The sequence below is a fragment of the Limulus polyphemus genome, unplaced genomic scaffold, assembly GCF_000517525.1.
Source record: "Limulus polyphemus unplaced genomic scaffold, Limulus_polyphemus-2.1.2 Scaffold2049, whole genome shotgun sequence".
NCBI classification, from domain to species: Eukaryota; Metazoa; Arthropoda; class Merostomata; order Xiphosura; family Limulidae; genus Limulus; species Limulus polyphemus.
This window is the reverse complement of record NW_013667659.1, coordinates 12,783-26,733: the sequence shown is the minus strand read 5'-3', so window position 1 is coordinate 26,733 and position 13,951 is coordinate 12,783. Positions and strand designations below refer to the sequence as shown.

At 34.2% G+C, this 13,951-nt stretch overlaps 1 protein-coding gene across 1 annotated transcript in view; it reads left to right on the top strand.

Moving 5' to 3' along the window:
• The first annotated feature begins 1,393 nt into the window (after window positions 1-1,393).
• LOC106465779 (zinc transporter ZIP9-B-like) overlaps window positions 1,394-13,951 on the top strand; it is a 19,527-nt gene continuing 6,969 nt past the window's right edge. Inside the window, exons 1-2 of the mRNA XM_013926014.2 lie at window positions 1,394-1,792; window positions 11,677-11,782. Coding sequence (XP_013781468.1) covers window positions 1,697-1,792; window positions 11,677-11,782 — 202 coding nt within the window. The 5' untranslated portion in view covers window positions 1,394-1,696. The remainder of the gene's footprint in view (window positions 1,793-11,676; window positions 11,783-13,951) is intronic.

Here is a 13,951-nt window from a genome sequence, read left to right as displayed (position 1 = left end):
CGGAGACGTAACAATAGTATGGGCTACTGACAGTAACAACTATATTATAACACTTCTTTTCAAAAACTAAACGCCACTAAAGATTGCAAGCACTGGATGGGAACTTATTTTTCTTTCATTATGGTCGTTTTATAATTGTCAAAATTTAAATAGACATGTATACATATATATATTTATGAGAAACGAAGCCAAATTATGAATTTGTGAAATATCTATATATATTTTTTGTCATGGTACACAATTACCAGTATTTTCCCCAACACACAATTTCACTCGCGACATTTCCCTTATTACAGCACTACCGTCGACGATCAAGATTTGTTTTGTTACGACAGCGGAGGTCACGTGACCCTAGTAACATGTCATATTCTCGAAGCTTCGTGAATCCTCGGGAGGTTACTAGATGTACGGTATTCTTTTATATAAGACGGCCAAGAAGTGACGGCAACAATGTAATGCTGTGTTATTGAACTGCGGAGAGAGACATGTTGTTGAGCACGTGAGACGTTTGTTGTGAATTATAGCGTTTGTTATAGCGCGACTGTTGAAATTAAGTGTATTGCAAAGTTGTATTCAGAAAGAATAAACCAGTTTTATTTAAGAAAGGACTTGTATCGGTAAAGTTTCTTCGGAAAGAATTTTTACGGAAAATTAACTAACGACCAGAGACGTAACAGTTTGAATTTATACCGTTTCTTTCTCGACCAGTTGTTCAAAATTTTAATGTTTAATTTTATTTTGTTTCAACACTAACTATTACACTACTAATTTCTAATTAATTTAGAACAGATATTTGTGAAAACTCATAAACTAATAACACAACGTCAGTAATGTTGATCTTTGAAAGTATTTAACAAATTTTGAACTTGAAAATGGAAATAATTCTGAGCACATTTCACAATACCATAACGTCTCGCCGAAACTGGCTGGCGGTCACGGGTAATTGCATACCTTTACGTGAATCCAATCTTCACTTTTTATCTGCGTAACAAGATCCATTAAAAATTTTATACGTAAATTTTATATTGGGTAAACACGCTTTTAATATCCTGTTTGCAAGTTTATTTTATCGATTAAATACATATGAATAGTAAAATAATGTTATTTTCTATCCCAACTAACAAGGATTATTTTGAGCGGATACACATGCGCCTGTTTACCTCCGTAACAGGAAAGTAGCCTGGTTTCATGAGAAATTTCAATATGTGATGCAATAAGGAGAAACTTTTTATTGCGAGATAGGGCGGGTTTATTTGGTTGAGAATGTGAGATTAGTCAATTGGATAGCCAGTCGTTGTTGTCGTCATCAAGTTTTTCAGAAATTATTATTAGCTTATATGTCTACAAGGTACAAAGCTGGTGCTAAATTCATGGTAATAGGGGTACATATAGCACTATAAATTTACTGTGAGGCCCTGAAAACAGAATAGTATATAATGGGTTTAGAATAACTGAAGGCTACAATGATTAAAATAATTATGCCTGGGGATTTTACTCCTCCGCTCCTATTCGTACGATAGACGTATTCTTGCTTAAGCAAGTGTGATAAAATCAACTTCGTAATTTTTAGCTTAGATTTTAGAGATTGAAAGCTAAGCTTTCATACAGCGGGAGACATAATTTTTTCGTTAATTTGATTTGATTTCAGTTACTCATAGTAAGCCTAGAAGTTTTGTTGGTCATTACCCTTAACGCCATGAATCCAATTGTTATTTTATTCCTTTCTGCCATAACAATGTTTACTGGTTGTTGTGTGGCAGGAGTTATCCCGCTGGTTGTGACCTTATCAGGGGTAGGTTTTTATTTTATATTATTTTGCTAAAACTACAATATCATTAGGCTCAGTGTAAAGCTTATAGCTAATCGTACTCTGTTAGTGCGTTGCCTTCTACATTTTCATTCTTGTTAAAACCAAACGGACCTAACGTGACAAGTTTAGTTTCAACTATCAAGGGCTCCTAGTGGGACAGCGGTAAGACTACGGACTTACAATGCTAAAATCCGGGGTTATATACCCCGCGTTGGACACATCACACGGCACAATGTTTTTGTTCTAAAACAAACAAACAAATAACTTTCAAGAAACGAAATTAAATATCATATAAAATTAATGTCGTAACTAAGTTCAACAATCACTTTCGACCAATACCTCTTTTAAAAGTCGACGCACACTCATATGATATATAAATATATTATATTACCTAAGCATTCCTAATGGCAAGAGGAACTATTAGCTTCAGACTTCATATCAAAATGACTGAAAATTATAAAACTTATGTACCGCTAATGATGCAAAATGAAATATTCTAAATGAATTTTTAACAAAAGATGGAGATGCACTCACAGCAATAAATTGTGTATGCATACCTACATAATTGTTTAAACAAGCAGCACTGCTTGTAAATTTTGTTTTCGCGTGACCAATAATTATATAAGATTTATTTACGTATGTAATTTTTTTTTCCTGTGTATATGTGCAATGTCTAACTAATCGCAACGTTTTAATTGTTTATATTTGATTAAGTTCAAGTTTGTTTTCAAGCACAAAGCTACACAATGGTCTATCTGTGCTGTGCCCACTACGAGTATCGAAACCCGGTTTTTACTGTTTGAACCCCGAGACTTACAGCTGAGCCATTAGGGGGCGTTGTATTTGATAGTTAAGTTTTGTTTTTTCTCTGTAGCTTTTTTGTTTCTTTGTTTATCTGATTGTGTTTTACACGAAAGACACATAGGTGTTATTTTTGTCATTATAAAACTGGTATTTGATGTCCATGACGTCTAGTCAGTTGCAGTTTCGTTATATTAGTAGTGTATTAGTAGAGAAACGTGGTATTACTCTAATTTTGCATAAAGTTGAAGGTTAAATGAAGTAGATATTATCGTCATTAATATTCCATAATATAGGTGTTTGCTAGAATTAAATTAAGAAGCTCAAAATATAACAATTTATAAGTAGTACACTATGAAACTTCTGTGTACGTGATACGAGGGTCGAGTCCCATTACCGCAAAAAAAAAACGACTCGCACTTTGGATCCGTGGTGAGTTATCAAAGTGACGGTCAAATCCCACTCTTCGTCTGACAAGAGTAGCAAAAGAGTTGGAAGTGGATGGTGTTACCTAACTACCTTAAAATTATGGAGGGCTAATACCGATATCCATCGTGTAGCTTTGCGTGAAATCCAACAAAACCAACCATGCTACGAATTCTACCTCGAATAGCTTTTACCTTTAGGCGGTTCAGGGAGCACTTTAGTCGATGTGGTTGTGTTTACTCCGAGATACGCTTAAATTTCAAGTTGGTGACCTACGTGGATGATAATATAACTTGCAGGGGTCAGAAACTCAAGGTCATCAAGCTAGTAGCAACTCAGGTTTCCCCTAACTAAAGAGCAGTATCTTTGGCTACAGTCTTTCTTGTGTTTCTTGGAAGTATTGAAACGGAAAAATAGTTTTACTATTTCATAAAATGCAAGCCCGATGTCAGTTTTTCTGTGGACTGCTGCAGAGACTTGCAATGAGCCTCTTAAATCTTAACTCAGTTTTATAAGAAATATAAAAAGGAGAATATATTAAAAAAGCAAGAACAAAAAAAAAAAGAAGCACATAAAACTGTTCAAGAATGACAAATTTTTATTCTTTACGAATATTGAAAGCATTTCGGGCTGTGCTGTTCTTCCTTTTCACCTTCCTCCTTCCTATTGCTGCCACTGTTGACTGAAAACATGTTAAGATGTTCATGAAGGTTCAAATAGTCGAGTTACAATAAACGTTTGTTTTCTACTGGAAATTTTATCACTCACACCTTCTGTTATTCATATCAGGTTAGATACTTTGATTATAAGCCGCTGAAATTATTTAACTACCTAAGAATTTGTTTGACCATTTAAGTACGAAACGAAGGAAGTAATATTCTAAAAATGTCCGATTATTTCGTTAAATTTGTTTTTTTGTTTAGTACAAAGCTACGTGATGGACTGACTAACTATGTTTTGCCCACTGCGAATATCGAAACCTGATTTTTATCGTTACAAGTCCTCTGAGCTGAGCTACCAGGAGGGGGGTAAATCGTTTCATCATATCTAAAACTAATTACACCACAATATGTTTGAATGGAGAACAGTTAAACTTATGGAAATCGTCGACGAGGAAATAAATAATGTATAACTGATTGTGATATTTAAATAAATAATGTATAACTGATTGTGATATTTAAATAAATAATGTATAACTGATTGTGATATTTAAATAAATAAAGTATAACTGATTGTGATATTTAAATAAATAAAGTATAACTGATTGTGATATTTAAATAAATAAAGTATAACTGATTGTGATATTTAAATAAATAATGTATAACTGATTGTGATAGTTAAATAAATAAAGTATAACTGATTGTGATATTTACATAAATAATGTATAACTGATTGTGATATTTCGATGTCTAATTCCAATAACTTATGTGTAAAAGTAAAGAAAAATATGATAAAATATGTCAACCACGCTACATCTGCCATATCTAGTGCCGACGAGGCCTTTCGTACGTTATTAGAGGTTATCAAACCGGCTGGGAAACGACAGACATTGTAGTGATCTAGGCGAAATTTCTATCACCAGTTCTCACAAACAATGACTTTTATGGTGTGAACTACGTTAAGTAAGCGAACGATAATTGTTATTAATTTTAGTTAAGTCATTTACAAGTCGTATTTTTAGGGTAAGAACTGATAACACAACGTAATGTTAAATATTTACTTGTGTTGTATATACTAAATCATTTAATTTTATTTACTATATTGAGGCATGTACTCTGTTATAAGGAAATGACAAGTTACTATGCTACTGTATATTACTAACAATGAAATTCTGTATTGTGTTTAATTAAACAGTTTAAATGTAATTAATGTAATGCATTATTGTACACGTAATTTAAAGACGTTGTTGAAAGTCGAACTCATGCATTTAGCATGTTTCCTGTTTTACGTTACCAGCTTTTAGTTTTCAGCATACCTGTGATATTTGAATACATGAATATCATTCTGGTTAAAAGTTAAGCATGTATAATATTCGGGGTTAAGAAAAAATACGTTTCACAGGTTACGTATACAACGAAACGGCCGGTAGCAGTGAAGTGTTGAGAAAACTATCTAACAGTAAACTAACAAAGATACCTTTTTGCCACTTAGTGTTATTAATTTCATGTAGTCGCTCATATTAATTTTATCAAATACAATCTAAGTTTTAACATAAAAAAAAAATTAAATTCTTTATTATTCTAACTTTCTGCTATAATAACAGGCTGTAATGAACATTCAAAACCAGATGTACAAAACAATGGTGATAGAAATTCAGCTATCAAGGGCTAATAAGCAAGTTACATCAGCTAGAGTACGGTGTCAGACTAGTTCTATTCATAAAACAATATAAAAGGTTGGTTGGTACTTAGTCAAATTTGGTTCGTTAAAAGTGCATCTTTGTATTCTTTTCTGAGTTCAGAATAACATTATGTTGTTGGTTATGTCAAATGCTTGCATTTACAGGCATGTTCAGAAAGGTTTAATGCACTGGGCCTGTGTTCCTGGTGGTTACTAAGATCCTTCCTGTTTCCCCAGTATAAACGGAATTGCACTCATGTACGTCCGCAGAATCTATTCTTGATGAGTGCAAGGCATTTCCTTGAAGTTTGAATGCGATGCTTTAGTTGGTTTATGTACACCTAATTTCCTTATTTATATTTAAATAATTTATTTTCTAATACAGTTATTTTAATAAATTTTCTTCTGAAATCTCAGGGGGGGGGGGGGTAAATACCCCATGCTCCATCCCGTGGACTCCCATGAGTGCAGTATTTGTATTTTAATCTGATTCATTATTGGTATGTTTGTGATCGTATTTATTTGATAAAACGCTGCTTATAGTAGAACTGGAAATGAATTAACATTTTGATTCTATTTCAGCGTTATATTCTTTTATAAGATGGTTTTACATTCTTTTTAAACTCGTCGAAAAATCCGGAAATAAATAGCAAAGTGCAAAAACCAATAATTTTAACAACAATAAACAGAGTTTATAAAATAATTTTCTGCTTTTTATATATATATATATTTTGTTTATAGAATGGTTCCTCGCTCTACAGGGGGCCCGGCATGGCCAGGTGATTAGAGCACTCGACTCGCAATCTGAGGGTCGTGGGTTCGAATCCCCGTCTTAGCAAACATGCTCGCCCTTTCAGCCGTGGGGGCCTTATAATGTGACGGTCAGTCCCACTATTCGTTGGTAAAAGAATAGCCCAAGAGTGGGCGGTGGGTGGTGATGACTAGCTGCCTTCCCTCTAGTCTTACACTGCTAAATTAGAGACGGCTAGCGCAGATATCCCTCGTGTAGCTTTGAGCGAAACTGAAAAACAAACAAACAAACACTCTACAGGGGTATTTTACATTGTGATAAAGAGTTTTAAAAATATTCAATTTTTGGTTCATCATCGTGGGCGGATGATGAAGGAACATAAAAATTCGTATATGTGCTTTTCCTAAACACTGATATAAGAAAATAATATTCACATTTCGCAACCATCGCATTTAGACCTGATGATGCTGACTTAACCAAATGAAACCTAATAAACTTAATTTTTCTTAACCCTGCCTTTAAGCCGTGTTTAACTTTTTGTGTTTCATACAAGTTTTTTTATTTTATTTAATATTATGCGTCAAGTTCCGTTTTGAAAAGGAATTGCGTTAGATTCAGCGTAATACAATTACACAACAGACATGACGGGTAAAGTCCAGTTTCAGTTCTGCGAATTGACTTTTGTACTATGTTTTGTTTGTTTCAAAATTCTTTGTAAAGCTTTACAAGAGTATCTGCGCACAACCGTCCATAATCTCATATTTCTGTACTATGGACAGTATGTTTTAATAATTTAATTTGTTAATTTTGCCTTTTGTCTGTACACCAATAAAAGATGGAATTTAGAATTATGTAGCTGAAAAAAACCCAATAAATAAACAAAAACAACAACGTTGAAACACCATTTGTAAGAGAAAACATTTCTTACTACTTTTGTAGTGGGAGAAATTCTGGAGAATTTTATAAAAGAAGCTTTGCAAAATCGTCCTGTTAGATATGATAACATAAAAGAAGATCAACATGGATTCTCTAAAAAAAATTCTCCCTTAGTAATCTGTTAACTATTTTTGAGGATGTTACGTGTTGTATGGATGACCGAAAGTGTGTAGACTTGTGCAATTAAAATAAGGTGCCACAAAAAAGGATTAACCAAGAAAATCACATGGTGAAAATTAAGGTACTACAGAATGCCTTGGATCAGTTGAATCGTTGGATAAATGTTTGCCAAATCATCTTAAATTATAGAAAGTGCAAAATAATGCAATTGAGTTATCGCAACTTGGATCACACATTTAATATAGACGGGAACTCACTCTGTTGTTTGACTGTAGAGAAGATTCTTGGCCTGTTGGTGGATAAGTCACTCAAGCCAGCGAGGCAATGCTCTGTTGTTATCAAAGCTAATATAATTTCAGGTCTAGAATTTACTTATAGACATATTGACTACAAATCAAAAGAAGTAATTATATCTTATACAAATCACCAGTTAGGCCTCACTTGAAATGCTGTGTACAGTTTTAATCTTATTATAATATAGAAAGGATATTGACTTGTTAATAGAGGGCTACTAGGATGATTCCGGTAACAGAATGGTTATGTTATGGGGATATGTTAAGATCTCTTAACTTATTTTTTCTTGAAAAAAGAAAGGTAAGAGGTGATCTTATTGAAGTTTAGAAGATTATATGCGTTATCGATAGCATAAAGATATCTGATTTTTTTGTACCATATTCTGCGAGATGACATAAGTTCAAGATTTGAAAAAGACAGGCTAAACTCTAGTTAAAGCAGATTTATTTTTCTAACAAGGTGATTGGCTTATAGAATGAGTTGCAGTTGACATTATTGGAGGCCAACACATTACAAATTTTTAAGAAGGGAATTAACAATTTCTTGAAATTAAGTTGTGGATTTGAGTTTTCATCTTTTCTCAAGGCTGAGTGTGCAGGGTTAACCTTGAAGGATCAAGTTGTCTCTTGCTTTCCGTGTGTTGTGTCCTTTTAACTAGGGTTTTAACATTTTTCAACTTTAATGCTTCTAACTTGTTTTTACCAGCACTGATTATCTTAACTTTCTTTTTTCTCATTAGTTGAGATAATTGTAAAGGGTTTCCATTACTGGAGTGAGGAGTAGGCGAGCCTGTACTTTGGTCAGTGTTACGCTCTTCAAGCACGCAAATCAATCAGTCGAATTAAAATCTAAGCTTTTATAATTTAATATTGACATACAAGTTGTTGTGAGGGTTTTTTATATCTGTATTAAGAAGTGATTGTTTACCATATCGTTAGATACAGATTTGATTGCACAGCTACTAAATGCTAAGTTATAGGTATACGTATAAAATTGCCACGTGTTTCGTTTAGGTATATTGCAGAGTTACCAACTATGTAGGCTTGGTACAGTTATCGTGTTTATTTCCAGTACACAGATAGTTTGTGTGTCGTTGTGATATCTACAGTCTTATCATGTTCTTAGTTATAGGTAGAGTACAGTGTTACATTGTTCTGAAGACATGCTACCACCATTCTTTGTGGGCACTACTGTCCTTCTGGAAAAAAACCGAATACCTATGGGTAACCTTTGTCAGACAACTCAGTTGGCTACATAACGCCATGTTAATAAAAGCTACCAAAGGCATCAATGCAATTAAAGTTGCGGTAGAAAATAGAATATCATCTGCTTATATACTATCAAAGTTTTATCCACTTCATCCTGAATTATATACTACGGATGATAAGTATGAGTGGTATATAGCTAGATAAGAATGAGAAAATACAAATTAATTGTTTAATACTTGTCATGGGATGTATTTCAGCCACCCCCATTAAACCCTATTACACTTCATAAACTTCAGCAACATTGCAGAGCACCAATAGTGCTTACAAACAAAATTTTTCACTAGGACCCTGTAGTGTAAAGGCCATCATTCCATCATTGAGCCAATGCACCTTTCAATTGAAACACTTCAGTTCCATAATGACCCTGGATACACCAACAATGCAGAGGATTGGTCTAAAAGATGCATAAGGAGACAGTCATAAGACGAAAGGTGCTACACAGCCATCACTGAGTCAAATGTTATTGTTTGTTATTGAACACAAAGCTGCACAAAGAGCTATCTGTGCTCTGCCCACCATGAGTATCGAAACCCGGTTTCTAGCAGTGTACGTCCACAAACATACCACTGTACCACTGGGGGGCCCACTGAGTTAAACCACCACAATCAGATCTCAGATACCCCCATCTGAAATAAATATCAGGCGATCTCTGGAAATCGGACTATATCAAAAATGCAGAAGTTGAGAAGAGGGTGAAATAGAAATATCCTGCCAGCACCTTTTTAAAGACCACGGAGGACAATTACCTGTCATCACAGCTACATATGGTTCTTACGCCATAGATAACCAAAGATCTGGTTGAGCATTCAGTGTCTCGTGGAGCAACAACATTCTGCGTAAGGCTGGTGCAGAGTTCACTCTTCAAGCAAATAGCACAGGTATGGAACTGGAAGCCATAAAGTAAGCTCTCCTATGGATTGATGAAAGCAATGAACTGCAAACAGACAGTACCATCAACATAATATTTGCGACTGATTCGCAGGCGGTACTGTATAAAATTTAGAAGAATTGGTCCCCAGATGGATAACAGAAAGCAAAGCAACTGTGTGGTCAAACCATCACTTGGATGTATGTGCAAAACCTTGCAGGTATAAAGCTAAATAAATCAGCTGACAAGTTCGCAAGAAAAGCCTCCTTATCAAACCTTACACAAAACTACTAGCAAGATGTCGACCTCCTTTGCACTAGTAAGATGAAAGTGACAACTATGAAAGTTTTTCATCGACATTCAGAATAAATTAGATTGCAGTAAAACAAAGTATTGTATGGTGTAGCTAGGAGAAACAAAAGACGAGGAATTAATAGAACAGTAAATAACCAGAAGGACCCTAGTAAAATCTGTCAAGGAACTCTGTTCCGTCTTCTCTGAGATAGTCGCCCAACATATGAAGTGTCAGTGTCTGGAGTGTCACCTAATACTCAAATTAACGGCTAAATGCTAAGCCTTTTACTCACAAGAATTTTATTTCTGAGTTTTAGGGTTAGATAGTATTTAATGGTATATAAGTCTAAAACATTTATATTTAGATTGTAGAATACATTGACATAGGTAAGTTGTTTCACAGTAATACTGTTCTACTATTGACAACGTTGTTCCAATTAAATTAACCCTGGTTCACGCCGTAACAGTCGTTGTTCATGAAAATTGGTCATGTGAATATCGCTTATACTGCAGCTATGTCTGTCGTATTCCAGCCGTTATGATGAGTCTTGGTATTATGCAAAAAGTCTCATCGGCACTGGGCATGACAGATGTATTGTAGTTAACATGTTTTAATATATTCTTCTTTGCTTTCACTCGTAAGTTATTGGAACTAATATTAATAACTACATACATAGTTGTACAAACTGAATACATTAATCTAATTTGTTTTTTCATGTTGAAGATGTGTTTTTGCTTGATAGGAATCAGGCCTCGTGGACCTCGATGAAACACAGTAAGTTTACGGACTTACATCGCTAAAATCCGGGTTTGAATCCCCATCACCGAACATGCTTGCATTTTCAGCCGTGGGGGTGTTATAATGTTTCAATCAATCCCACTATTCGTTGGTAAAAGAGCATCCCTAGAATTGGCAGTGGGTGGTGTTGACTAGCTTTCTTCCCTCTAGTCCATCATTTCCAAATTAGGGACGGTTTGCGCAAATAGCCCTCGAGTAACTGCGCGAAATTCAAGCTAAACCAAACAACTTCCAATCTGTTATAATGTATGTGTTTAAGCTGAAGCAATTTACTTTTTTGTTTGAATTTATGCACAAAGCTACGCAATGGGCTATCTGTGCTCTACCCACCACGGGTCTCGAAACCCGGTTTCTAGCGTTGTAAGTCCGCAGACATACCGCTGTGCCACTGGGGGCAGCAAGCTACTTAGCTGTCCTTTGTACAAAATATAATATTTGTTTTCTGACGTGTAAAGAAGTTACAAGTTGCATTGTAATTGTTCTAGAGAGCCAACAAGAGTGAAAAGTTAAGCATGTTTATTTGAATTATCAAAAGTGAATAGTATGCACTTTTTATTTTACAAGCCAAAAACAAGCAGTAGCTCACAAAGACGTTGTTGTTGTTTTCTTAGTGCAACCTACACAATGAGCTATCTCTGCTCTGTCTACCGCAGGGCATCGGACCGCAGATTGTGGTGCTATAAGTTCGGAAACTTACCGCTGGGGGACTTCCAAAGATGTCAACTTTACGTTTATGCATCTTGCATTGAGTTATATAGGAAACAATTTTTAGTGATAAGTTTTCCCATAACACATCGATAATTTTTTAACATTCAAATAACTCCCGGTTATATGATTTCCGTTGTTTAATGTTAACCAGTTTTAGAAACTTTGCATTTCTTTTTTTTTTTCTTGCTGTTTACTTACATGTTTGTAATTAGATTAAGATACGCGGTTATTAAAGAAACAGTATTTTCATTTGAAATCTAGAGGAAACTACAGTTAGTGTCGGTGCTTGGTGCTGGCCTATTAGTTGGAACTGCATTATCTGTAATAATTCCTGAAGGTGTCAACACACTGTATTCATCACATTTAGGTAGGTTTATCTTGATGGATCTGTTGACTAGTTTTAAATAAATTTGTTATTGTTATAAATAATGTAACATCCACGAAAGGGAAACATGTCTTTCAGACTTAGAGTAATATTTTACAGAACCCACACTCTACTGGTGAAGCTGTAGTATTTTCAGGTCGAACTGATTTCTCTTATAGTCAGCCGCTAAGTAACAGAAGATTCTAGCAAGATAACTATCACGAAGTAATTCTGAGTTATCTGAGTAACTGAGTCCGTGAGAAGGAAATAGAGATACTGAACACAATTGTACAAAACTAAAAGGAACAATGTATGTTCTATACACACTTTTACAGTCGCTTTTACTAAAGAGCTAGATCTTAAATTCTTTTCTCTCTCAAGGTTTGTTCCAGACTAACTAAACCTTATGTTTCTTACTTAAAATGGTAACTTCAGACTTACTCAAAGCGACTAGCGCTAACAAGTAACTTATCATCCCCATTCAAAAACAGGGAGGCTGTAAACTTGAGGTAACACCTGATTTACCACTGTTCACTTTCATACACATGGTGCAGCTGTACAATCATAAGTCCCATGTTATTTCAAGGGCATGGCAAAGAAGAAAGGTTACTAGAATGAAAGCAACTCAACAACTTTTTTAACACATGTTCTGTGAAAACTACACATATCTAGAATAAATGAAACATCTCGCAATTTTGTGTATTAAAACAAGAAAGTAGAAAACGCATGGTATGTCTGTATATCACAGAGCAACCTTGTTCTTAAATCTCGGCCAGTCTAGACTCGTTTTTTACGTTAACTGTCACATTACTGAGAATACACAAAAATATACAGCAAGGTGAACATAGGTGTAAAAATCCTTCACGTCAGATTTGATGTTTTGGACTTAGAGAGGATTTAACGAGGCTTCTGACTTACATTAATACTATTCTTGAACACATTTGTTTCGTATGGTAATTTTGGCATCCTCACATCTATTATTAAATTTCGCATCCTTAGCGTTTTAAATTTATTAATAATTTAATTTCTCAAATCATTCATTTAAGGATTATTTTCCTCCCTTTAGAATATCACTTAATCTTTAGCTCTCTGATCTACACTTCTCTAATCTTTTTAAACTCAAAATCATTCATTTAAGAATTATTTTCCTCCCTTTAGAATATCACTTAATCTTTAGCTCTCTAATCTTTCTAAACTGTACTTTAGAATATCACTTAATCTTTAGCTCTCTAATCTACACTTCTCTAATCTTTCTAAACTGTACTTTAGAATATCACTTAATTGTTAGCTCTCTAATCTACACTTCTCTAATCTTTCTAAACTGTACTTTAGAATATCACTTAATCTTTAGCTCTCTAATCTACACTTCTCTAATCTTTTTAAACTGTACTTTCCAAGAAAATTGTAGTTTGATCCAGGTATAACAAAACAAATCTCTACCAATAAAGATGTAGTACGTAACTCTAACGGTTGAAGATGCAACTGAATGTTAATATTAGGATTCATTTCAATATTCTCTTGAATAAACTTATAGATGAAAACACTTTAGTTTCATTCTTAATTATTAATAAAATAGAAAGTTTGAATGATCACGAAGTTTTAAATAACAAAAAGTTTGCTTATTTTTTGTGGTTAATCCGGTTAGTCCAAAAACTTCTTATAACAGATTGATGAAGGCTTAGCTCGTATAGTATTAGCTCATCATAGCTTTCTAAAAAGTAATGCTATTAGATTATTATTTAATGCAGAAAATGATCAATAATTCTTCCTTACCATTATCATTAGAATAGTATAAATAGTCATTAAGGCATTGACAAATTACTAACCAACTAGCCATTTTACCCATTATCATTGTTTTAATGTTGTACGTTCATTCACATGACTAATATTCAAATTGTAATTATTATTTACACTAGCGTATAGCTCGTCAAAAATGACCCACCCATAGTATACCCTAACTTCACATTTTATACCTAACTGAAATAAATAATTTTTGCGAAATCAGGCTTGACCAACAAACAGTCAGAAAAGTGCAATCGAGGCAGTCAAACGTCCCATATGAACATATGGGAATTTCCATTAAAACGCAAAAAAAAAAATGAATAACACCTGTGTTTCCTCTATACGCCAACACAGTTAAGAAACAGGATATCAACCTATACTATCAAATTT